The 24,378-nt window shown below is 59.6% G+C and overlaps 1 protein-coding gene across 2 annotated transcripts in view; it reads right to left on the bottom strand.

Moving 5' to 3' along the window:
• Positions 1-989: 989 nt before the first annotated feature.
• RAB40B (RAB40B, member RAS oncogene family) overlaps positions 990-24,378 on the bottom strand; it is a 62,347-nt gene continuing 38,958 nt past the window's right edge. For both annotated transcript variants that reach the window (XM_064369261.1, XM_064369262.1), the window contains exons 3-6: positions 6,255-6,315; positions 2,799-2,876; positions 1,691-1,913; positions 990-1,342 (exon numbers count right to left, since the gene is read on the bottom strand). In XM_064369261.1, coding sequence (XP_064225331.1) covers positions 1,071-1,342; positions 1,691-1,913; positions 2,799-2,876; positions 6,255-6,315 — 634 coding nt within the window. In that variant the 3' untranslated portion in view covers positions 990-1,070. The remainder of the gene's footprint in view (positions 1,343-1,690; positions 1,914-2,798; positions 2,877-6,254; positions 6,316-24,378) is intronic.

Genomic DNA, 24,378 nt, shown 5'->3' with positions numbered 1-24,378 from the left:
CCCAGCACTTTGGGAGGCCGAGGCGGGTGGATCACGAGGTCAAGAGGTTGAGACCATCCCGGTCAACATGGTGAAACCCCGTCTCTACTAAAAATACAAAAAATTAGCTGGGCACGGTGGCGCGTGCCTGTAATCCCAGCTACACGGGAGGCTGAGGCAGGAGAATTGCCTGAACCCAGGAGGCGGAGGTTGCGGTGAGCCGAGATCGCGCCATTGCACTCCAGCCTGGGTAACAAGAGCGAAAGTCCGTCTCAAAAAATAAATAAATAAATAAATAAATACACAAAATTCAAAAGAACCAGCCACCAAGTCTACCAAGAGAGAAACAACTATATATTTTATTGGTGAGAAACATTTTCTTAAATAAGTGTTTTCGCTTTGTTCCTTACTGAAGCAGCTTTTCCTTGGCCTGCTGAAATGGTGTTGGCTAAAATGTTCAAGGTAACTAGAGGTATCTTCGGCATCTTCTTCCCTTAGCTTCATAACTTGTAGGACATCTCGTACAAAAAAAGGTAGATTCGCAGAAAAATATGCATATAAATCACTTATTAATCCCAAAATGTGGTGAATAACTAGCAAAAACGTTATCAAATCCGGACACACAGACCGGACGGTTCGGCCGCACGTGACCCCTACTCTGCAGCGTTTCATAAATTGGTGCTTTGACGTTAAAAAGGAGTTTTACAAAAAGACCCTCTCGTAATATCGCTGGCTCTCAATTCTCACCGCCATCGCCTCTCGGATTCGGACCCCTTGACTATTACGCCCTTACGAAAGCAGTTATTTTAAGGAAAAAGTTGCGGCACAACCGTCGTGTAAGTAACATTCGACATTTCACGTTCCCGAGAGCTGAGCAGAGCACTAACCTTCCCTTTACACACACACGTAAAACAAGCTTCAGGCACAGCCACGTGGAAATGCCAAGCCCGACTGTAGCGTGTCTCCACCGCCCGGGAGGCGCCGCGACATTCACAGAGAGAAACCACCGGAATTCAAGATGCGTCCGCCAGCTGCCTGCGGGGCACGAGCGTCTCCCGGAGGGACCTGCCGCGCTCCGTGTAGAGCCTTCCTTAGGCAATTTTGCAGCTGTTTCTGGCGCAGTGTTTGGGTGGGCTCTGGGGCGGGCGGACGAGCTTCGCCTTGTGGAGGCCGCTCCTCTTGTGGGTGGAGTTGGCGGTGAGGGAGTAAGACCGTCCGTGCATCATCCTGGCGTTCAGGCCGCTGGCCATGGAGAAGGACTTGAGGCGGCTTCTCAGGGCGACGGGCAGCGGCAGCTTATCCACCAGGTGCACCGGCGTGCAGGACACCACCGCCCGGCAGCAGAGGTCTTGCAAGCTCAGCACTTGGGAGAGAAAAGAAAACCGTGCCCAGTGCACGTGCCTGCTGGGGCTGGAACGAGGTGGTTCCCACACCTGTGCTCCCGCCTTCCAGACACTCGGACCCCCACGGCCCCGGCTTGTAAATGCGGCAAACCCTGCCTCGATGCCACCTCTGCCCACGTGCAGATTCCAGCGGTCCCTGCGTAAGCTTTCTGACAGAGCTGCAGGAATGACTTCTCTCAAACGCCTGGCTCTGAGAAAGGACACAGTGGCCTTGGGACGGGTCCCAGGAGGCAGATACTTGCCCAGGGGGCCGCAGAACCACCCCGGCATCTGGAGGGCAGGGGCACCCGGAATCGCCCTGGGCCTACCCTTGCTCGGCCGCCAGAGCCGGTCCATCCCATGCCGCAGCAGCACGATCCTGGCCAGCTCCGTGAACGACTCCGTGATGTTGAAATTGCACAGAGGGCTGACCTCAAAGAAGGTCACGCCCAGGCGCTCGGCGTAGGCCTGGGCCTGCTCCGTGGGTACCTGCCGCTTAAACGCCAGGTGCAGGCGGTTCCCGACCAGGATCTTGGGGACTCCGGGAGCGTGCTAGCGGGCAGGAGAAAGGCAAGGGTTACCTGAGTGAGACTTTGCTGTCACTGCAACGTGGGTGCCCTGGGTTGAGGAACCCCCACAAGTTCACTTCCACCCAGAACCTCAGCATGGGACCCTGTGTGGAAAGACAGTCTTTGCAGATGTAAATAGTTACGGTGCAGCCACGCTGAATTAGGGCAGGCCCTCATCTAATGACTGGCACACACACACGCACGCACACACACACATGCACGCGCACACACGGAGGAGGCCATGTGACGCAAAGGCAGAGACTGGAGCGGGGTGGCACAGGCCAGGGGGGGCCCAGGGTTGCTGGCACCTCCGAGGGCCGGGCGAGGCCGCTGGGGCAATCGGTCCTGCCGACACCTTGGTTTTGGGCTCTGGCCTCCAGAACGGCGGGAGAACACGTTTCTGTTGTTTAGGACACCGGCCTGCGGTCGTTAGTTATAGCAGCCCCGAGACACACACAGTGGGCTTGGTGCTGACCACGCCACGTCGCCATTGCCAGGTGGGCTGGTCCGCGTGCCCCCAGGCACAAGCCCCGCTCACTGCTTGTCAACCCAGCCCGACCACAGCAGGGAGTGGAGCAGGCTGCCCGTGGGTCCCGACCCCACGCACAGCGGAGCCACGTCACGGGCGCTTGTTTCATCTGGGCCAGCCTCCCGCGCCTCGGTGAGTCTCTGTGGCTGCGCGCACGAGCCCGGTCGAATCCAGGGCTGTGCGGAGGGGAGGCATCCTCCTCGCTGCTGCAGCCCCATCCAGTGCCCTGGCCCGTGCTCCATGGGGACCCATGAGCCCTGCAGGGCCTGACCCTGATTCCTCACCCGACATCCGCCCAAGCCCACAGGGACCTTGGACAGTGGCGTTGCTATGACATACCTCATCGATCTCCTTGATCCATCGATCGATCCCATCGAAAGACCAGCGGTTCGCAATGTCATAGACCAGGATCACACCCTGGGGGAGAGACCACGGGCTCAGCACGCAGAACGCAGACGCAGCACAGCCGCGGCCACGCAGGCAAATACACAACTAGCTCAATAACCACTTTCCTTACGTTAACACGAGATTTATCAACCCAACGTAGCAGTTTTACGATCATTTCCAGTGATATTTCATAAGCTCGGTGATAAAGCCTCAACCGTCAAGGTGAGCTGTGGACTAGAACTCACACCCACGGGCCACTCCAGGAACACAGGATGCAAAGGCACCACAGTCATCACCGCCTCTCGAGGAGTGTGGCCCCAGCCACCTGGATGGCCCGCATGCATACACCTGCACACACACACACACACACACACACACACTGCACACATCTGCATACACGAAGGCACTGATGCACATACGCACACACAGTGCATGTATCTGCACACGTTACACACACAGGCACTCATGCACAGAGGCACGCAGGCACAGTGCACGTATCTGCACACACGTGTACACACACAGGCACTCATGCACAGAGGCACGCAGGCACAGTGCACGTATCTGCACACACGTGTACACACACAGGCACCCATGCACAGAGGCACGCAGGCACAGTGCACGTATCTGCACACACGTGTACACACACAGGCACCCATGCAGAGGCACGCAGGCACAGTGCACACACACACAGTTTATATGTTCACATTCACGCACATATACAGGGAAGCACACACATACACATTACACACACAGGCACTCATGCACAGAGGCACGCAGGCACAGTGCACGTATCTGCACACACGTGTACACACACAGGCACTCATGCAGAGGCACGCAGGCACAGTGCACGTATCTGCACACGTTACACACACAGGCACTCATGCACAGAGGCACGCAGGCACAGTGCACACACACACAGTTTATATGTTCACATTCACACACATATACAGGGAAGCACACACATACACATTACACACACAGGCACTCATGCACAGAGGCACGCAGGCACAGTGCACGTATCTGCACACACGTGTACACACACAGGCACCCATGCACAGGCACGCAGGCACAGTGCACACACACACAGTTTATATGTTCACATTCACGCACATATACAGGGAAGCACACACATATACATTACACACACAGGCACTCATGCACAGACACACATGCACAGTGCACACACAGCTCATGTGTTCACACACACATACAGGGACACATACACATTTCACACACGCAGGCACTCATGCACAGACACATGCACATACCTGCACACACACTGGAAATGAAGGCTTACATCCCTCATGCTGACGAAGCCTCTCAAGCAACCAACCACTCTACAGCACCTGCTTGTTTTGAGACAGAGTCTCCCACTGTTGCTCAGGCTGGAGTGCAGTGGTGCGATCTCTGCTCACTGCAATCTGAGCCTTCTGGGTTCAAGTGATTCTCCTGCCTCAGCCTCCCGAGTAGCTGGGACTACAGGCGGGTGCCACCATGCCCAGCTAATTTTTGCATTTTTAGTAGACAGGGTTTCACCTTGTTGGCCCAGATGGTCTTGATCTGACCTCGTGATCCACCCGCCTCGGCCTCCCACAGTGCTGGGATTACAGGCGTGAGCCACGGCACCCGGCCAGTGTTGGGATCACAGGCGTGAGCCACCGCGCCCGGCCAGTGTTGGGATCACAGGCGTGAGCCACGGTGCCCGGTCAGTGTTGGGATCACAGGCGTGAGCCACCGCGCCCGGCCAGTGCTGGGATCACAGGCGTGAGCCACCGCGCCCGGCCAGTGTTGGGATCATAGGCGTGAGCCACGGTGCCCGGCCAGTGCTGGGATCACAGGCGTGAGCCACCGCGCCCGGCCAGTGTTGGGATCATAGGCGTGAGCCACGGTGCCCGGCCAGTGCTGGGATTACAGGCGTGAGCCACCGCGCCCGGTCAGTGTTGGGATCATAGGCGTGAGCCACCGCGCCCGGCCAGTGTTGGGATCACAGGCGTGAGCCACGGTGCCCAGCCAGTGTTGGGATCACAGGCGTGAGCCACCGCGCCCGGTCAGTGTTGGGATCACAGGCGTGAGCCACCGCGCCCGGCCAGTGCTGGGATCACAGGCGTGAGCCACCGCGCCCGGCCAGTGTTGGGATCATAGGCGTGAGCCACGGTGCCCGGCCAGTGCTGGGATCACAGGCGTGAGCCACCGCGCCCGGTCAGTGTTGGGATCACAGGCGTGAGCCACCGCGCCCGGTCAGTGTTGGGATCATAGGCGTGAGCCACGGCACCCGGCCAGTGTTGGTATCACAGGCGTGAGCCACCGCGCCCGGCCAGTGTTGGGATCACAGGCGTGAGCCACCGCGCCCGGCCAGTGTTGGGATCATAGGCGTGAGCCACGGCACCCGGCCAGTGTTGGTATCACAGGCGTGAGCCACCGCGCCCGGCCAGTGTTGGGATCACAGGCGTGAGCCACCGCGCCCGGCCAGTGTTGGGATCACAGGCGTGAGCCACCGCGCCCGGCCAGTGTTGGTATCACAGGCGTGAGCCACGGCACCCGGCCAGTGTTGGTATCACAGGCGTGAGCCACCGCGCCCGGCCAGTGTTGGGATCATAGGCGTGAGCCACGGCACCCGGCCAGTGTTGGGATCACAGGCGTGAGCCACCGCGCCCGGCCAGTGTTGGGATCACAGGCGTGAGCCACGGTGCCCGGTCAGTGCTGGGATCACAGGCGTGAGCCACCGCGCCCGGCCAGTGTTGGGATCACAGGCGTGAGCCACCGCGCCCGGCCAGTGTTGGGATCATAGGCGTGAGCCACGGCACCCGGCCAGTGTTGGTATCACAGGCGTGAGCCACCGCGCCCGGCCAGTGTTGGGATCACAGGCGTGAGCCACCGCGCCCGGCCAGTGTTGGGATCACAGGCGTGAGCCACCGCGCCCGGCCAGTGTTGGTATCACAGGCGTGAGCCACGGCACCCGGCCAGTGTTGGTATCACAGGCGTGAGCCACCGCGCCCGGCCAGTGTTGGGATCATAGGCGTGAGCCACGGCACCCGGCCAGTGTTGGGATCACAGGCGTGAGCCACCGCGCCCGGCCAGTGTTGGGATCATAGGCGTGAGCCACCGCGCCCGGCCAGTGTTGGGATCACAGGCGTGAGCCACGGTGCCCGGTCAGTGCTGGGATCACAGGCGTGAGCCACCGCGCCCGGCCAGTGTTGGGATCATAGGCGTGAGCCACGGTGCCCGGCCAGTGCTGGGATTACAGGCTGAGCCACCGCGCCCAGCCCATGTTTTCAGACTCTTGGCACCAATTTATACGTAAGCTTAAGTGTCTTATCCTCCAATTACCCATTAAAGGATGGTTAGTCAAGCATTGTAAATGTTATTTAAAGTCGGTTTGATCTCCCAGTTCAGGGGATGCTGCGTTACCTGTGCACCCCGAGAGTAGGAGCGGAATATGGTGCAAAATCTTCCCTGTCCCGAAGTATCCCTGGAAAAGATGTTGGAGACCATTAAGAATACATCAGTGCTTCTTCCTGACAACTGGTTCTCGAACTTCAGAGCCACGGCAAAGGCCCCGCACAGCCGCTGGTCAGTGGCCACCACACTGCCATGCAGACCCCCAACAAAACTGTCCCACGCCTCCAACGTGATCTGGGTAACAGAATCGTGCCCCGCCCCCCACGCGGTGCGGGTGACAGAACCATGCCCCGCCCCCCACGCGGTGTGGGTAACAGAACCGTGCCCCGCCCCCGACGCGGTGCGGGCGACAGAACCGTGCCCCGCCCCCGATGTGGTCCGGGCGACAAAACTGTCCCACATCCCTGACGTGATCTGGGTGTCGGGATGTCCTTCCAGGCTCATGCTTTTCTCTGTCACTTAAAAAGTCAAACTAGAAAAAACAGTGATGGTTTTAACAGAATTCTCAGACATTTAAATACATTCAATATAGAGATTTAAACATGAGTTGGATTTGAAGATAAAGCTCTGTAGAAATGAGTGTGGGTCTACACCAGGGGAGAGAAGCCAGTGGGATCCCTGTTCTTCTGGTTAGACTGTAACAGCTCACACGAGTCAGCCCTTCAGATGCGCCCTAAAGGGTGGGAAGGAATACAGGGAGCTGACTGGCGTGGACTGAGGGCAGGGCTTAGTTCTTAGGTGATGGCACACACAGCAGGCACTGGGACCCAGAGACACCGGAACGGAGCTCCAGGAAACAAATGAAAGACTGGGTGTGGTGGCTCCCCCCATAACCCCAGTGCTTTGGGAGGCCGAGGCGGGCGGATCACCCAAAGTCAGGAGTTGGAGACCAGCCTGGCCAACATAGTGAGACCCCGTGTCTACTAAAAATAGAAAACTCAGCCATGCCGGGTGGTGTGCTCCTGTAGTCTCAGCTACTCAGGAGGCTGAGGCGGGAAAATGGCTTGAACCCAGGAGGTGGAAGTCACAGTGAGCTGAGATCGTGCCACTGCACTCCAGCCTGGGTGACAGAGCCAGACTCTGGCTCAAAAAAGGGAAATACATGAGCATGGAAAGCGCACTCCCCGCGGATCAGTCTCCAGAGGAGGCAGCCTCGGGAGCAGCCAGCTCTGTTTCCCGGAGTCTGCAGGTGCAGTCAACACACCCACATGGATGGGAGATTCCCCAGTGGGCCGGGGTCTGGCCCCACAGGCACTCAAGACACGGCCTCAAAGATGCGCAGTGGACCGCAGCATGGTGTTGCTGTTTTTGTTACAAGCACCCGTGGGCAGTGCCACCCTCGGCACCAGACAAAGGGCCTGGGGCTCCAGAGGGCCCAGAGACACCGGCCACTGCTGAAGCCTGGCAGTGGGCGCCTCTTTTCGTGGGAAGCAAATTGATACAGAATTCAAGCCACAGCAGGACCTCAGGGGCTCAGGCTTCAAACGCAGTTGGAGCTGCCCAAAAGCTCAAGGTGGAGGCCGCAGCAGGTCGGGTGACCTGCCAGCTTCTCAGGGAGGCTAAAGGGCCAGCACATGCAGTCAGAGTGCGCCACAGCCTGCCGTGAAGTGGGAGCACTCGCTCTCACCTGGGACACCGTGCTGGCCTCCTGCACAGCCATGAAGGCGCGGGGCAGAGCACGGCAGCAGCTTCAGCGGGGGTGGGTGGGTACAGAGAGGCGAGGATAGGCAGGAGACCCAGCTGTGGGCATCAGGAAGGGTCCCGTCTGGAATCCATGTGCGGATGTGACCGCTCAGAGGACAGCAGGGATGGAGCTCAAAGGTGGAGTGTGACTGTCAGGGGACAGTGTGGACGGAGCTGGAAGGTGGAGTGTGAGTGTCTCAGGGGACAGTGTGTATGGACCTGGAAGGTGGAGTGTGAGTGTCTCAGGGGACAGCGTGGACGGAGCGGGAAGGTGGAGTGTGAGTGTCTCAGGGGACAGTGTGGACGGAGCTGGAAGGTGGAGTGTGAGTGTCTCAGGGGACAGCGTGGACGGAGCTGGAAGGTGGAGTGTGAGTGTCTCAGGGGACAGTGTGGACGGAGCTGGAAGGTGGAGTGTGAGTGTCTCAGGGGACAGTGTGGACGGAGCTGGAAGGTGGAGTGTGAGTGTCTCAGGGGACAGCGTGGACGGACCTGGAAGGTGGAGTGTGAGTGTCTCAGGGGACAGCGTGGACGGACCTGGAAGGTGGAGTGTGAGTGTCTCAGGGGACAGTGTGGACGGAGCGGGAAGGTGGAGTGTGAGTGTCTCAGGGGACAGCGTGGACGGAGCTGGAAGGTGGAGTGTGAGTGTCTCAGGGGACAGTGTGGACGGAGCTGGAAGGTGGAGTGTGAGTGTCTCAGGGGACAGTGTGGACGGAGCTGGAAGGTGGAGTGTGAGTGTCTCAGGGGACAGTGTGGACGGAGCTGGAAGGTGGAGTGTGAGTGTCTCAGGGGACAGTGTGGACGGAGCTGGAAGGTGGAGTGTGAGTGTCTCAGGGGACAGCGTGGACGGACCTGGAAGGTGGAGTGTGAGTGTCTCAGGGGACAGCGTGGACGGACCTGGAAGGTGGAGTGTGAGTGTCTCAGGGGACAGTGTGGACGGAGCGGGAAGGTGGAGTGTGAGTGTCTCAGGGGACAGCGTGGACGGAGCTGGAAGGTGGAGTGTGAGTGTCTCAGGGGACAGCGTGGACGGACCTGGAAGGTGGAGTGTGAGTGTCTCAGGGGACAGCGTGGACGGACCTGGAAGGTGGAGTGTGAGTGTCTCAGGGGACAGTGTGGACGGAGCGGGAAGGTGGAGTGTGAGTGTCTCAGGGGACAGCGTGGACGGACCTGGAAGGTGGAGTGTGAGTGTCTCAGGGGACAGCGTGGACGGACCTGGAAGGTGGAGTGTGAGTGTCTCAGGGGACAGTGTGGACGGAGCTGGAAGGTGGAGTGTGAGTGTCTCAGGGGACAGCGTGGACGGAGCTGGAAGGTGGAGTGTGAGTGTCTCAGGGGACAGCGTGGACGGACCTGGAAGGTGGAGTGTGAGTGTCTCAGGGGACAGCGTGGACGGACCTGGAAGGTGGAGTGTGAGTGTCTCAGGGGACAGTGTGGACGGAGCGGGAAGGTGGAGTGTGAGTGTCTCAGGGGACAGCGTGGACGGAGCTGGAAGGTGGAGTGTGAGTGTCTCAGGGGACAGTGTGGACGGAGCTGGAAGGTGGAGTGTGAGTGTCTCAGGGGACAGTGTGGACGGAGCTGGAAGGTGGAGTGTGAGTGTCTCAGGGGACAGTGTGGACGGAGCTGGAAGGTGGAGTGTGAGTGTCTCAGGGGACAGCGTGGACGGAGCGGGAAGGTGGAGTGTGAGTGTCTCAGGGGACAGCGTGGACGGAGCGGGAAGGTGGAGTGTGAGTGTCTCAGGGGACAGTGTGGACGGAGCTGGAAGGTGGAGTGTGAGTGTCTCAGGGGACAGTGTGGACGGAGCTGGAAGGTGGAGTGTGAGTGTCTCAGGGGACAGTGTGGACGGAGCGGGAAGGTGGAGTGTGAGTGTCTCAGGGGACAGTGTGGACGGAGCTGGAAGGTGGAGTGTGAGTGTCTCAGGGGACAGTATGTATGGAGCTGGAAGGTGGAGTGTGAGTGTCTCAGGGGACAGTGTGGACGGAGCTGGAAGGTAGAGTGTGAGTGTCTCAGGGGACAGCGTGGACGGAGCGGGAAGGTAGAGTGTGAGTGTCTCAGGGGACAGCGTGGACGGAGCTGGAAGGTGGAGTGTGAGTGTCTCAGGGGACAGCGTGGACGGAGCGGGAAGGTAGAGTGTGAGTGTCTCAGGGGACAGCGTGGACGGAGCGGGAAGGTGGAGTGTGAGTGTCTCAGGGGACAGCGTGGACGGAGCTGGAAGGTGGAGTGTGAGTGTCTCAGGGGACAGCGTGGACGGAGCGGGAAGGTAGAGTGTGAGTGTCTCAGGGGACAGCGTGGACGGAGCTGGAAGGTGGAGTGTGAGTGTCTCAGGGGACAGCGTGGACGGAGCTGGAAGGTGGAGTGTGAGTGTCTCAGGGGACAGTGTGGACGGAGCTGGAAGGTGAAGTGTGAGTGTCTCAGGGGACAGTGTGTATGGAGCTGGAAGGTGCAGTGTGAGTGTCTCAGGGGACAGCGTGGACGGAGCGGGAAGGTAGAGTGTGAGTGTCTCAGGGGACAGTGTGGACGGAGCGGGAAGGTGGAGTGTGAGTGTCTCAGGGGACAGTGTGGACGGAGCTGGAAGGTAGAGTGTGAGTGTCTCAGGGGACAGTGTGGACGGAGCTGGAAGGTAGAGTGTGAGTGTCTCAGGGGACAGTGTGGACGGAGCTGGAAGGTGGAGTGTGAGTGTCTCAGGGGACAGTGTGTATGGAGCTGGAAGGTGCAGTGTGAGTGTCTCAGGGGACAGCGTGGACGGAGCTGGAAGGTGGAGTGTGAGTGTCTCAGGGGACAGTGTGGACGGAGCTGGAAGGTGGAGTGTGAGTGTCTCAGGGGACAGTGTGGACGGAGCTGGAAGGTGGAGTGTGAGTGTCTCAGGGGACAGCGTGGACGGAGCGGGAAGGTAGAGTGTGAGTGTCTCAGGGGACAGTGTGGACGGAGCGGGAAGGTAGAGTGTGAGTGTCTCAGGGGACAGCGTGGACGGAGCTGGAAGGTGGAGTGTGAGTGTCTCAGGGGACAGTGTGTATGGACCTGGAAGGTGGAGTGTGAGTGTCTCAGGGGACAGCGTGGACGGACCTGGAAGGTAGAGTGTGAGTGTCTCAGGGGACAGTGTGTATGGACCTGGAAGGTGGAGTGTGAGTGTCTCAGGGGACAGTGTGGACGGAGCGGGAAGGTGGAGTGTGAGTGTCTCAGGGGACAGTGTGGACGGACCTGGAAGGTGGAGTGTGAGTGTCTCAGGGGACAGTGTGGACGGACCTGGAAGGTGGAGTGTGAGTGTCTCAGGGGACAGTGTGTATGGACCTGGAAGGTGGAGTGTGAGTGTCTCAGGGGACAGTGTGGACGGAGCTGGAAGGTGGAGTGTGAGTGTCTCAGGGGACAGTGTGGACGGACCTGGAAGGTGGAGTGTGAGTGTCTCAGGGGACAGTGTGTATGGACCTGGAAGGTGGAGTGTGAGTGTCTCAGGGGACAGTGTGTATGGACCTGGAAGGTGGAGTGTGAGTGTCTCAGGGGACAGTGTGGACGGACCTGGAAGGTGGAGTGTGAGTGTCTCAGGGGACAGCGTGGACGGACCTGGAAGGTGGAGTGTGAGTGTCTCAGGGGACAGTGTGGACGGACCTGGAAGGTGGAGTGTGAGTGTCTCAGGGGACAGCGTGGACGGAGCTGGAAGGTGGAGTGTGAGTGTCTCAGGGGACAGCGTGGACGGAGCTGGAAGGTGGAGTGTGAGTGTCTCAGGGGACAGTGTGTATGGACCTGGAAGGTGGAGTGTGAGTGTCTCAGGGGACAGCGTGGACGGAGCTGGAAGGTGGAGTGTGAGTGTCTCAGGGGACAGTGTGTATGGACCTGGAAGGTGGAGTGTGAGTGTCTCAGGGGACAGTGTGTATGGACCTGGAAGGTGGAGTGTGAGTGTCTCAGGGGACAGTGTGGACGGAGCTGGAAGGTGGAGTGTGAGTGTCTCAGGGGACAGCGTGGACGGAGCTGGAAGGTGGAGTGTGAGTGTCTCAGGGGACAGTGTGGACGGACCTGGAAGGTGGAGTGTGAGTGTCTCAGGGGACAGCGTGGACGGAGCTGGAAGGTGGAGTGTGAGTGTCTCAGGGGACAGTGTGGACGGACCTGGAAGGTGGAGTGTGAGTGTCTCAGGGGACAGCGTGGACGGAGCTGGAAGGTGGAGTGTGAGTGTCTCAGGGGACAGCGTGGACGGAGCTGGAAGGTGGAGTGTGAGTGTCTCAGGGGACAGTGTGTATGGACCTGGAAGGTGGAGTGTGAGTGTCTCAGGGGACAGCGTGGACGGAGCTGGAAGGTGGAGTGTGAGTGTCTCAGGGGACAGTGTGGACGGACCTGGAAGGTGGAGTGTGAGTGTCTCAGGGGACAGTGTGTATGGACCTGGAAGGTGGAGTGTGAGTGTCTCAGGGGACAGTGTGGACGGACCTGGAAGGTGGAGTGTGAGTGTCTCAGGGGACAGTGTGTATGGACCTGGAAGGTGGAGTGTGAGTGTCTCAGGGGACAGTGTGTATGGACCTGGAAGGTGGAGTGTGAGTGTCTCAGGGGACAGTGTGGACGGAGCTGGAAGGTGGAGTGTGAGTGTCTCAGGGGACAGCGTGGACGGAGCTGGAAGGTGGAGTGTGAGTGTCTCAGGGGACAGTGTGTATGGACCTGGAAGGTGGAGTGTGAGTGTCTCAGGGGACAGTATGGACGGACCTGGAAGGTAGAGTGTGAGTGTCTCAGGGGACAGCGTGGACGGAGCTGGAAGGTGGAGTGTGAGTGTCTCAGGGGACAGTGTGTATGGACCTGGAAGGTGGAGTGTGAGTGTCTCAGGGGACAGTGTGTATGGACCTGGAAGGTGGAGTGTGAGTGTCTCAGGGGACAGTGTGGACGGAGCTGGAAGGTGGAGTGTGAGTGTCTCAGGGGACAGTGTGGACGGAGCTGGAAGGTGGAGTGTGAGTGTCTCAGGGGACAGCGTGGACGGAGCTGGAAGGTGAAGTGTGAGTGTCTCAGGGGACAGCGTGGACGGACCTGGAAGGTGGAGTGTGAGTGTCTCAGGGGACAGCGTGGACGGACCTGGAAGGTGGAGTGTGAGTGTCTCAGGGGACAGTGTGTATGGACCTGGAAGGTGGAGTGTGAGTGTCTCAGGGGACAGTGTGGACGGAGCTGGAAGGTGGAGTGTGAGTGTCTCAGGGGACAGCGTGGACGGACCTGGAAGGTGGAGTGTGAGTGTCTCAGGGGACAGCGTGGACGGACCTGGAAGGTGGAGTGTGAGTGTCTCAGGGGACAGTGTGTATGGACCTGGAAGGTGGAGTGTGAGTGTCTCAGGGGACAGTGTGGACGGAGCTGGAAGGTGGAGTGTGAGTGTCTCAGGGGACAGTGTGGACGGACCTGGAAGGTGGAGTGTGAGTGTCTCAGGGGACAGTGTGTATGGACCTGGAAGGTGGAGTGTGAGTGTCTCAGGGGACAGCGTGGACGGACCTGGAAGGTAGAGTGTGAGTGTCTCAGGGGACAGTGTGTATGGACCTGGAAGGTGGAGTGTGAGTGTCTCAGGGGACAGTGTGGACGGAGCGGGAAGGTGGAGTGTGAGTGTCTCAGGGGACAGTGTGGACGGACCTGGAAGGTGGAGTGTGAGTGTCTCAGGGGACAGTGTGGACGGACCTGGAAGGTGGAGTGTGAGTGTCTCAGGGGACAGCGTGGACGGACCTGGAAGGTGGAGTGTGAGTGTCTCAGGGGACAGTGTGGACGGACCTGGAAGGTGGAGTGTGAGTGTCTCAGGGGACAGCGTGGACGGAGCTGGAAGGTGAAGTGTGAGTGTCTCAGGGGACAGTGTGGACGGAGCGGGAAGGTGGAGTGTGAGTGTCTCAGGGGACAGCGTGGACGGAGCGGGAAGGTAGAGTGTGAGTGTCTCAGGGGACAGCGTGGACGGAGCTGGAAGGTGGAGTGTGAGTGTCTCAGGGGACAGCGTGGACGGAGCTGGAAGGTGGAGTGTGAGTGTCTCAGGGGACAGCGTGGACGGAGCTGGAAGGTGGAGTGTGAGTGTCTCAGGGGACAGCGTGGACGGAGCTGGAAGGTGGAGTGTGAGTGTCTCAGGGGACAGCGTGGACGGAGCTGGAAGGTGGAGTGTGAGTGTCTCAGGGGACAGCGTGGACGGAGCTGGAAGGTGGAGTGTGAGTGTCTCAGGGGACAGCGTGGACGGACCTGGAAGGTGGAGTGTGAGTGTCTCAGGGGACAGCGTGGACGGACCTGGAAGGTGGAGTGTGAGTGTCTCAGGGGACAGTGTGTATGGACCTGGAAGGTGGAGTGTGAGTGTCTCAGGGGACAGTGTGTATGGACCTGGAAGGTGGAGTGTGAGTGTCTCAGGGGACAGTGTGGACGGACCTGGAAGGTGGAGTGTGAGTGTCTCAGGGGACAGTGTGGACGGACCTGGAAGGTGGAGTGTGAGTGTCTCAGGGGACAGCGTGGACGGACCTGGAAGGTGGAGTGTGAGTGTCTCAGGGGACAGTGTGGACGGACCTGGAAGGTGGAGTGTGAGTGTCTCAGGGGACAGCGTGGACGGAGCTGGAAGGTGAAGTGTGAGTGTCTCAGGGGACAGTGTGGACGGAGCGGGAAGGTGGAGTGTGAGTGTCTCAGGGGACAGCGTGGACGGAGCGGGAAGGTAGAGTGTGAGTGTCTCAGGGGACAGCGTGGACGGAGCTGGAAGGTGGAGTGTGAGTGTCTCAGGGGACAGCGTGGACGGAGCTGGAAGGTGGAGTGTGAGTGTCTCAGGGGACAGCGTGGACGGAGCTGGAAGGTGGAGTGTGAGTGTCTCAGGGGACAGCGTGGACGGAGCTGGAAGGTGGAGTGTGAGTGTCTCAGGGGACAGCGTGGACGGAGCTGGAAGGTGGAGTGTGAGTGTCTCAGGGGACAGCGTGGACGGAGCTGGAAGGTGGAGTGTGAGTGTCTCAGGGGACAGCGTGGACGGACCTGGAAGGTGGAGTGTGAGTGTCTCAGGGGACAGTGTGTATGGACCTGGAAGGTGGAGTGTGAGTGTCTCAGGGGACAGTGTGGACGGAGCTGGAAGGTGGAGTGTGAGTGTCTCAGGGGACAGCGTGGACGGACCTGGAAGGTGGAGTGTGAGTGTCTCAGGGGACAGCGTGGACGGACCTGGAAGGTGGAGTGTGAGTGTCTCAGGGGACAGCGTGGACGGACCTGGAAGGTGGAGTGTGAGTGTCTCAGGGGACAGTGTGTATGGACCTGGAAGGTGGAGTGTGAGTGTCTCAGGGGACAGTGTGGACGGAGCTGGAAGGTGGAGTGTGAGTGTCTCAGGGGACAGTGTGGACGGACCTGGAAGGTGGAGTGTGAGTGTCTCAGGGGACAGTGTGTATGGACCTGGAAGGTGGAGTGTGAGTGTCTCAGGGGACAGCGTGGACGGACCTGGAAGGTAGAGTGTGAGTGTCTCAGGGGACAGTGTGTATGGACCTGGAAGGTGGAGTGTGAGTGTCTCAGGGGACAGTGTGGACGGAGCGGGAAGGTGGAGTGTGAGTGTCTCAGGGGACAGTGTGGACGGACCTGGAAGGTGGAGTGTGAGTGTCTCAGGGGACAGTGTGGACGGACCTGGAAGGTGGAGTGTGAGTGTCTCAGGGGACAGCGTGGACGGACCTGGAAGGTGGAGTGTGAGTGTCTCAGGGGACAGTGTGGACGGACCTGGAAGGTGGAGTGTGAGTGTCTCAGGGGACAGCGTGGACGGAGCTGGAAGGTGAAGTGTGAGTGTCTCAGGGGACAGTGTGGACGGAGCGGGAAGGTGGAGTGTGAGTGTCTCAGGGGACAGCGTGGACGGAGCGGGAAGGTAGAGTGTGAGTGTCTCAGGGGACAGCGTGGACGGAGCTGGAAGGTGGAGTGTGAGTGTCTCAGGGGACAGCGTGGACGGAGCTGGAAGGTGGAGTGTGAGTGTCTCAGGGGACAGCGTGGACGGAGCTGGAAGGTGGAGTGTGAGTGTCTCAGGGGACAGCGTGGACGGAGCTGGAAGGTGGAGTGTGAGTGTCTCAGGGGACAGCGTGGACGGAGCTGGAAGGTGGAGTGTGAGTGTCTCAGGGGACAGCGTGGACGGAGCTGGAAGGTGGAGTGTGAGTGTCTCAGGGGACAGCGTGGACGGACCTGGAAGGTGGAGTGTGAGTGTCTCAGGGGACAGTGTGGACGGACCTGGAAGGTGGAGTGTGAGTGTCTCAGGGGACAGTGTGGACGGACCTGGAAGGTGGAGTGTGAGTGTCTCAGGGGACAGTGTGTATGGACCTGGAAGGTGGAGTGTGAGTGTCTCAGGGGACAGTGTGGACGGAGCTGGAAGGTGGAGTGTGAGTGTCTCAGGGGACAGTGTGGACGGACCTGGAAGGTGGAGTGTGAGTGTCTCAGGGGACAGTGTGTATGGACCTGGAAGGTGGAGTGTGAGTGTCTCAGGGGACAGCGTGGACGGACCTGGAAGGTAGAGTGTGAGTGTCTCAGGGGACAGTGTGTATGGACCTGGAAGGTGGAGTGTGAGTGTCTCAGGGGACAGTGTGGACGGAGCGGGAAGGTGGAGTGTGAGTGTCTCAGGGGACAGTGTGGACGGACCTGGAAGGTGGAGTGTGAGTGTCTCAGGGGACAGTGTGGACGGACCTGGAAGGTGGAGTGTGAGTGTCTCAGGGGACAGTGTGGACGGAGCGGGAAGGTGGAGTGTGAGTGTCTCAGGGGACAGTGTGGACGGACCTGGAAGGTGGAGTGTGAGTGTCTCAGGGGACAGTGTGGACGGACCTGGAAGGTGGAGTGTGAGTGTCTCAGGGGACAGCGTGGACGGACCTGGAAGGTGGAGTGTGAGTGTCTCAGGGGACAGTGTGGACGGACCTGGAAGGTGGAGTGTGAGTGTCTCAGGGGACAGTGTGGACAGACCTGGAAGGTGGAGTGTGAGTGTCTCAGGGGACAGTGTGTATGGACCTGGAAGGTGGAGTGTGAGTGTCTCAGGGGACAGTGTGGACGGAGCTGGAAGGTGGAGTGTGAGTGTCTCAGGGGACAGTGTGGACGGACCTGGAAGGTGGAGTGTGAGTGTCTCAGGGGACAGTGTGTATGGACCTGGAAGGTGGAGTGTGAGTGTCTCAGGGGACAGTGTGGACGGACCTGGAAGGTGGAGTGTGAGTGTCTCAGGGGACAGTGTGGACGGAGCTGGAAGGTGGAGTGTGAGTGTCTCAGGGGACAGTGTGGACGGACCTGGAAGGTGGAGTGTGAGTGTCTCAGGGGACAGCGTGGACGGACCTGGAAGGTAGAGTGTGAGTGTCTCAGGGGACAGTGTGTATGGACCTGGAAGGTGGAGTGTGAGTGTCTCAGGGGACAGTGTGGACGGAGCGGGAAGGTGGAGTGTGAGTGTCTCAGGGGACAGCGTGGACGGACCTGGAAGGTGGAGTGTGAGTGTCTCAGGGGACAGTGTGGACGGACCTGGAAGGTGGAGTGTGAGTGTCTCAGGGGACAGTGTGGACAGACCTGGAAGGTGGAGTGTGAGTGTCTCAGGGGACAGTGTGTATGGACCTGGAAGGTGGAGTGTGAGTGTCTCAGGGGACAGTGTGGACGGAGCTGGAAGGTGGAGTGTGAGTGTCTCAGGGGACAGTGTGGACGGACCTGGAAGGTGGAGTGTGAGTGTCTCAGGGGACAGTGTGTATGGACCTGGAAGGTGGAGTGTGAGTGTCTCAGGGGACAGTGTGGACGGACCTGGAAGGTAGAGTGTGAGTGTCTCAGGGGACAGTGTGGACGGAGCTGGAAGGTGGAGTGTGAGTGTCTCAGGGGACAGTGTGGACGGAGCTGGAAGGTGGAGTGTGAGTGTCTCAGGGGACAGTGTGTATGGACCTGGAAGGTGGAGTGTGAGTGTCTCAGGGGACAGCGTGGACGGACCTGGAAGGTAGAGTGTGAGTGTCTCAGGGGACAGTGTGGACGGAGCTGGAAGGTGGAGTGTGAGTGTCTCAGGGGACAGTGTGTATGGACCTGGAAGGTGGAGTGTGAGTGTCTCAGGGGACAGTATGGACGGAGCTGGAAGGTGGAGTGTGAGTGTCTCAGGGGACAGTGTGTATGGACCTGGAAGGTGGAGTGTGAGTGTCTCAGGGGACAGCGTGGACGGACCTGGAAGGTAGAGTGTGAGTGTCTCAGGGGACAGTGTGTATGGACCTGGAAGGTGGAGTGTGAGTGTCTCAGGGGACAGTGTGGACGGAGCGGGAAGGTGGAGTGTGAGTGTCTCAGGGGACAGTGTGGACGGACCTGGAAGGTGGAGTGTGAGTGTCTCAGGGGACAGTGTGGACGGACCTGGAAGGTGGAGTGTGAGTGTCTCAGGGGACAGTGTGTATGGACCTGGAAGGTGGAGTGTGAGTGTCTCAGGGGACAGTGTGGACGGAGCTGGAAGGTGGAGTGTGAGTGTCTCAGGGGACAGTGTGGACGGACCTGGAAGGTGGAGTGTGAGTGTCTCAGGGGACAGTGTGTATGGACCTGGAAGGTGGAGTGTGAGTGTCTCAGGGGACAGTGTGTATGGACCTGGAAGGTGGAGTGTGAGTGTCTCAGGGGACAGTGTGGACGGACCTGGAAGGTGGAGTGTGAGTGTCTCAGGGGACAGCGTGGACGGACCTGGAAGGTGGAGTGTGAGTGTCTCAGGGGACAGTGTGGACGGACCTGGAAGGTGGAGTGTGAGTGTCTCAGGGGACAGCGTGGACGGAGCTGGAAGGTGGAGTGTGAGTGTCTCAGGGGACAGCGTGGACGGAGCTGGAAGGTGGAGTGTGAGTGTCTCAGGGGACAGTGTGTATGGACCTGGAAGGTGGAGTGTGAGTGTCTCAGGGGACAGCGTGGACGGAGCTGGAAGGTGGAGTGTGAGTGTCTCAGGGGACAGTGTGTATGGACCTGGAAGGTGGAGTGTGAGTGTCTCAGGGGACAGTGTGTATGGACCTGGAAGGTGGAGTGTGAGTGTCTCAGGGGACAGTGTGGACGGAGCTGGAAGGTGGAGTGTGAGTGTCTCAGGGGACAGCGTGGACGGAGCTGGAAGGTGGAGTGTGAGTGTCTCAGGGGACAGTGTGGACGGACCTGGAAGGTGGAGTGTGAGTGTCTCAGGGGACAGCGTGGACGGAGCTGGAAGGTGGAGTGTGAGTGTCTCAGGGGACAGTGTGGACGGACCTGGAAGGTGGAGTGTGAGTGTCTCAGGGGACAGCGTGGACGGAGCTGGAAGGTGGAGTGTGAGTGTCTCAGGGGACAGCGTGGACGGAGCTGGAAGGTGGAGTGTGAGTGTCTCAGGGGACAGTGTGTATGGACCTGGAAGGTGGAGTGTGAGTGTCTCAGGGGACAGCGTGGACGGAGCTGGAAGGTGGAGTGTGAGTGTCTCAGGGGACAGTGTGGACGGACCTGGAAGGTGGAGTGTGAGTGTCTCAGGGGACAGTGTGTATGGACCTGGAAGGTGGAGTGTGAGTGTCTCAGGGGACAGTGTGGACGGACCTGGAAGGTGGAGTGTGAGTGTCTCAGGGGACAGTGTGTATGGACCTGGAAGGTGGAGTGTGAGTGTCTCAGGGGACAGTGTGTATGGACCTGGAAGGTGGAGTGTGAGTGTCTCAGGGGACAGTGTGGACGGAGCTGGAAGGTGGAGTGTGAGTGTCTCAGGGGACAGCGTGGACGGAGCTGGAAGGTGGAGTGTGAGTGTCTCAGGGGACAGTGTGTATGGACCTGGAAGGTGGAGTGTGAGTGTCTCAGGGGACAGTATGGACGGACCTGGAAGGTAGAGTGTGAGTGTCTCAGGGGACAGCGTGGACGGAGCTGGAAGGTGGAGTGTGAGTGTCTCAGGGGACAGTGTGTATGGACCTGGAAGGTGGAGTGTGAGTGTCTCAGGGGACAGTGTGTATGGACCTGGAAGGTGGAGTGTGAGTGTCTCAGGGGACAGTGTGGACGGAGCTGGAAGGTGGAGTGTGAGTGTCTCAGGGGACAGTGTGGACGGAGCTGGAAGGTGGAGTGTGAGTGTCTCAGGGGACAGCGTGGACGGAGCTGGAAGGTGAAGTGTGAGTGTCTCAGGGGACAGCGTGGACGGACCTGGAAGGTGGAGTGTGAGTGTCTCAGGGGACAGCGTGGACGGACCTGGAAGGTGGAGTGTGAGTGTCTCAGGGGACAGTGTGTATGGACCTGGAAGGTGGAGTGTGAGTGTCTCAGGGGACAGTGTGGACGGAGCTGGAAGGTGGAGTGTGAGTGTCTCAGGGGACAGCGTGGACGGACCTGGAAGGTGGAGTGTGAGTGTCTCAGGGGACAGCGTGGACGGACCTGGAAGGTGGAGTGTGAGTGTCTCAGGGGACAGTGTGTATGGACCTGGAAGGTGGAGTGTGAGTGTCTCAGGGGACAGTGTGGACGGAGCTGGAAGGTGGAGTGTGAGTGTCTCAGGGGACAGTGTGGACGGACCTGGAAGGTGGAGTGTGAGTGTCTCAGGGGACAGCGTGTATGGACCTGGAAGGTGGAGTGTGAGTGTCTCAGGGGACAGCGTGGACGGACCTGGAAGGTAGAGTGTGAGTGTCTCAGGGGACAGTGTGTATGGACCTGGAAGGTGGAGTGTGAGTGTCTCAGGGGACAGTGTGGACGGAGCGGGAAGGTGGAGTGTGAGTGTCTCAGGGGACAGTGTGGACGGACCTGGAAGGTGGAGTGTGAGTGTCTCAGGGGACAGTGTGGACGGACCTGGAAGGTGGAGTGTGAGTGTCTCAGGGGACAGCGTGGACGGACCTGGAAGGTGGAGTGTGAGTGTCTCAGGGGACAGTGTGGACGGACCTGGAAGGTGGAGTGTGAGTGTCTCAGGGGACAGCGTGGACGGAGCTGGAAGGTGAAGTGTGAGTGTCTCAGGGGACAGTGTGGACGGAGCGGGAAGGTGGAGTGTGAGTGTCTCAGGGGACAGCGTGGACGGAGCGGGAAGGTAGAGTGTGAGTGTCTCAGGGGACAGCGTGGACGGAGCTGGAAGGTGGAGTGTGAGTGTCTCAGGGGACAGCGTGGACGGAGCTGGAAGGTGGAGTGTGAGTGTCTCAGGGGACAGCGTGGACGGAGCTGGAAGGTGGAGTGTGAGTGTCTCAGGGGACAGCGTGGACGGAGCTGGAAGGTGGAGTGTGAGTGTCTCAGGGGACAGCGTGGACGGAGCTGGAAGGTGGAGTGTGAGTGTCTCAGGGGACAGCGTGGACGGAGCTGGAAGGTGGAGTGTGAGTGTCTCAGGGGACAGCGTGGACGGACCTGGAAGGTGGAGTGTGAGTGTCTCAGGGGACAGCGTGGACGGACCTGGAAGGTGGAGTGTGAGTGTCTCAGGGGACAGTGTGTATGGACCTGGAAGGTGGAGTGTGAGTGTCTCAGGGGACAGTGTGTATGGACCTGGAAGGTGGAGTGTGAGTGTCTCAGGGGACAGTGTGGACGGACCTGGAAGGTGGAGTGTGAGTGTCTCAGGGGACAGTGTGGACGGACCTGGAAGGTGGAGTGTGAGTGTCTCAGGGGACAGCGTGGACGGACCTGGAAGGTGGAGTGTGAGTGTCTCAGGGGACAGTGTGGACGGACCTGGAAGGTGGAGTGTGAGTGTCTCAGGGGACAGCGTGGACGGAGCTGGAAGGTGAAGTGTGAGTGTCTCAGGGGACAGTGTGGACGGAGCGGGAAGGTGGAGTGTGAGTGTCTCAGGGGACAGCGTGGACGGAGCGGGAAGGTAGAGTGTGAGTGTCTCAGGGGACAGCGTGGACGGAGCTGGAAGGTGGAGTGTGAGTGTCTCAGGGGACAGCGTGGACGGAGCTGGAAGGTGGAGTGTGAGTGTCTCAGGGGACAGCGTGGACGGAGCTGGAAGGTGGAGTGTGAGTGTCTCAGGGGACAGCGTGGACGGAGCTGGAAGGTGGAGTGTGAGTGTCTCAGGGGACAGCGTGGACGGAGCTGGAAGGTGGAGTGTGAGTGTCTCAGGGGACAGCGTGGACGGAGCTGGAAGGTGGAGTGTGAGTGTCTCAGGGGACAGCGTGGACGGACCTGGAAGGTGGAGTGTGAGTGTCTCAGGGGACAGTGTGTATGGACCTGGAAGGTGGAGTGTGAGTGTCTCAGGGGACAGTGTGGACGGAGCTGGAAGGTGGAGTGTGAGTGTCTCAGGGGACAGCGTGGACGGACCTGGAAGGTGGAGTGTGAGTGTCTCAGGGGACAGCGTGGACGGACCTGGAAGGTGGAGTGTGAGTGTCTCAGGGGACAGCGTGGACGGACCTGGAAGGTGGAGTGTGAGTGTCTCAGGGGACAGTGTGTATGGACCTGGAAGGTGGAGTGTGAGTGTCTCAGGGGACAGCGTGGACGGAGCGGGAAGGTAGAGTGTGAGTGTCTCAGGGGACAGCGTGGACGGAGCGGGAAGGTGGAGTGTGAGTGTCTCAGGGGACAGCGTGGACGGAGCTGGAAGGTGGAGTGTGAGTGTCTCAGGGGACAGCGTGGACGGAGCGGGAAGGTAGAGTGTGAGTGTCTCAGGGGACAGCGTGGACGGAGCTGGAAGGTGGAGTGTGAGTGTCTCAGGGGACAGCGTGGACGGAGCTGGAAGGTGGAGTGTGAGTGTCTCAGGGGACAGTGTGGACGGAGCTGGAAGGTGAAGTGTGAGTGTCTCAGGGGACAGTGTGTATGGAGCTGGAAGGTGCAGTGTGAGTGTCTCAGGGGACAGCGTGGACGGAGCGGGAAGGTAGAGTGTGAGTGTCTCAGGGGACAGTGTGGACGGAGCGGGAAGGTGGAGTGTGAGTGTCTCAGGGGACAGTGTGGACGGAGCTGGAAGGTAGAGTGTGAGTGTCTCAGGGGACAGTGTGGACGGAGCTGGAAGGTAGAGTGTGAGTGTCTCAGGGGACAGTGTGGACGGAGCTGGAAGGTGGAGTGTGAGTGTCTCAGGGGACAGTGTGTATGGAGCTGGAAGGTGCAGTGTGAGTGTCTCAGGGGACAGCGTGGACGGAGCTGGAAGGTGGAGTGTGAGTGTCTCAGGGGACAGTGTGGACGGAGCTGGAAGGTGGAGTGTGAGTGTCTCAGGGGACAGTGTGGACGGAGCTGGAAGGTGGAGTGTGAGTGTCTCAGGGGACAGCGTGGACGGAGCGGGAAGGTAGAGTGTGAGTGTCTCAGGGGACAGTGTGGACGGAGCGGGAAGGTAGAGTGTGAGTGTCTCAGGGGACAGCGTGGACGGAGCTGGAAGGTGGAGTGTGAGTGTCTCAGGGGACAGTGTGTATGGACCTGGAAGGTGGAGTGTGAGTGTCTCAGGGGACAGCGTGGACGGACCTGGAAGGTAGAGTGTGAGTGTCTCAGGGGACAGTGTGTATGGACCTGGAAGGTGGAGTGTGAGTGTCTCAGGGGACAGTGTGGACGGAGCGGGAAGGTGGAGTGTGAGTGTCTCAGGGGACAGTGTGGACGGACCTGGAAGGTGGAGTGTGAGTGTCTCAGGGGACAGTGTGGACGGACCTGGAAGGTGGAGTGTGAGTGTCTCAGGGGACAGTGTGTATGGACCTGGAAGGTGGAGTGTGAGTGTCTCAGGGGACAGTGTGGACGGAGCTGGAAGGTGGAGTGTGAGTGTCTCAGGGGACAGTGTGGACGGACCTGGAAGGTGGAGTGTGAGTGTCTCAGGGGACAGTGTGTATGGACCTGGAAGGTGGAGTGTGAGTGTCTCAGGGGACAGTGTGTATGGACCTGGAAGGTGGAGTGTGAGTGTCTCAGGGGACAGTGTGGACGGACCTGGAAGGTGGAGTGTGAGTGTCTCAGGGGACAGCGTGGACGGACCTGGAAGGTGGAGTGTGAGTGTCTCAGGGGACAGTGTGGACGGACCTGGAAGGTGGAGTGTGAGTGTCTCAGGGGACAGCGTGGACGGAGCTGGAAGGTGGAGTGTGAGTGTCTCAGGGGACAGCGTGGACGGAGCTGGAAGGTGGAGTGTGAGTGTCTCAGGGGACAGTGTGTATGGACCTGGAAGGTGGAGTGTGAGTGTCTCAGGGGACAGCGTGGACGGAGCTGGAAGGTGGAGTGTGAGTGTCTCAGGGGACAGTGTGTATGGACCTGGAAGGTGGAGTGTGAGTGTCTCAGGGGACAGTGTGTATGGACCTGGAAGGTGGAGTGTGAGTGTCTCAGGGGACAGTGTGGACGGAGCTGGAAGGTGGAGTGTGAGTGTCTCAGGGGACAGCGTGGACGGAGCTGGAAGGTGGAGTGTGAGTGTCTCAGGGGACAGTGTGGACGGACCTGGAAGGTGGAGTGTGAGTGTCTCAGGGGACAGCGTGGACGGAGCTGGAAGGTGGAGTGTGAGTGTCTCAGGGGACAGTGTGGACGGACCTGGAAGGTGGAGTGTGAGTGTCTCAGGGGACAGCGTGGACGGAGCTGGAAGGTGGAGTGTGAGTGTCTCAGGGGACAGCGTGGACGGAGCTGGAAGGTGGAGTGTGAGTGTCTCAGGGGACAGTGTGTATGGACCTGGAAGGTGGAGTGTGAGTGTCTCAGGGGACAGCGTGGACGGAGCTGGAAGGTGGAGTGTGAGTGTCTCAGGGGA

The sequence above is a fragment of the Aotus nancymaae genome, unplaced genomic scaffold, assembly GCF_030222135.1.
Source record: "Aotus nancymaae isolate 86718 unplaced genomic scaffold, 86718_ANA_hifiasm-v0.15.2.pri h1tg000089l, whole genome shotgun sequence".
NCBI classification, from domain to species: Eukaryota; Metazoa; Chordata; class Mammalia; order Primates; family Aotidae; genus Aotus; species Aotus nancymaae.
Note: the sequence above shows the minus strand (reverse complement) of the source record. Positions and strands in the feature narration are given on the sequence as shown.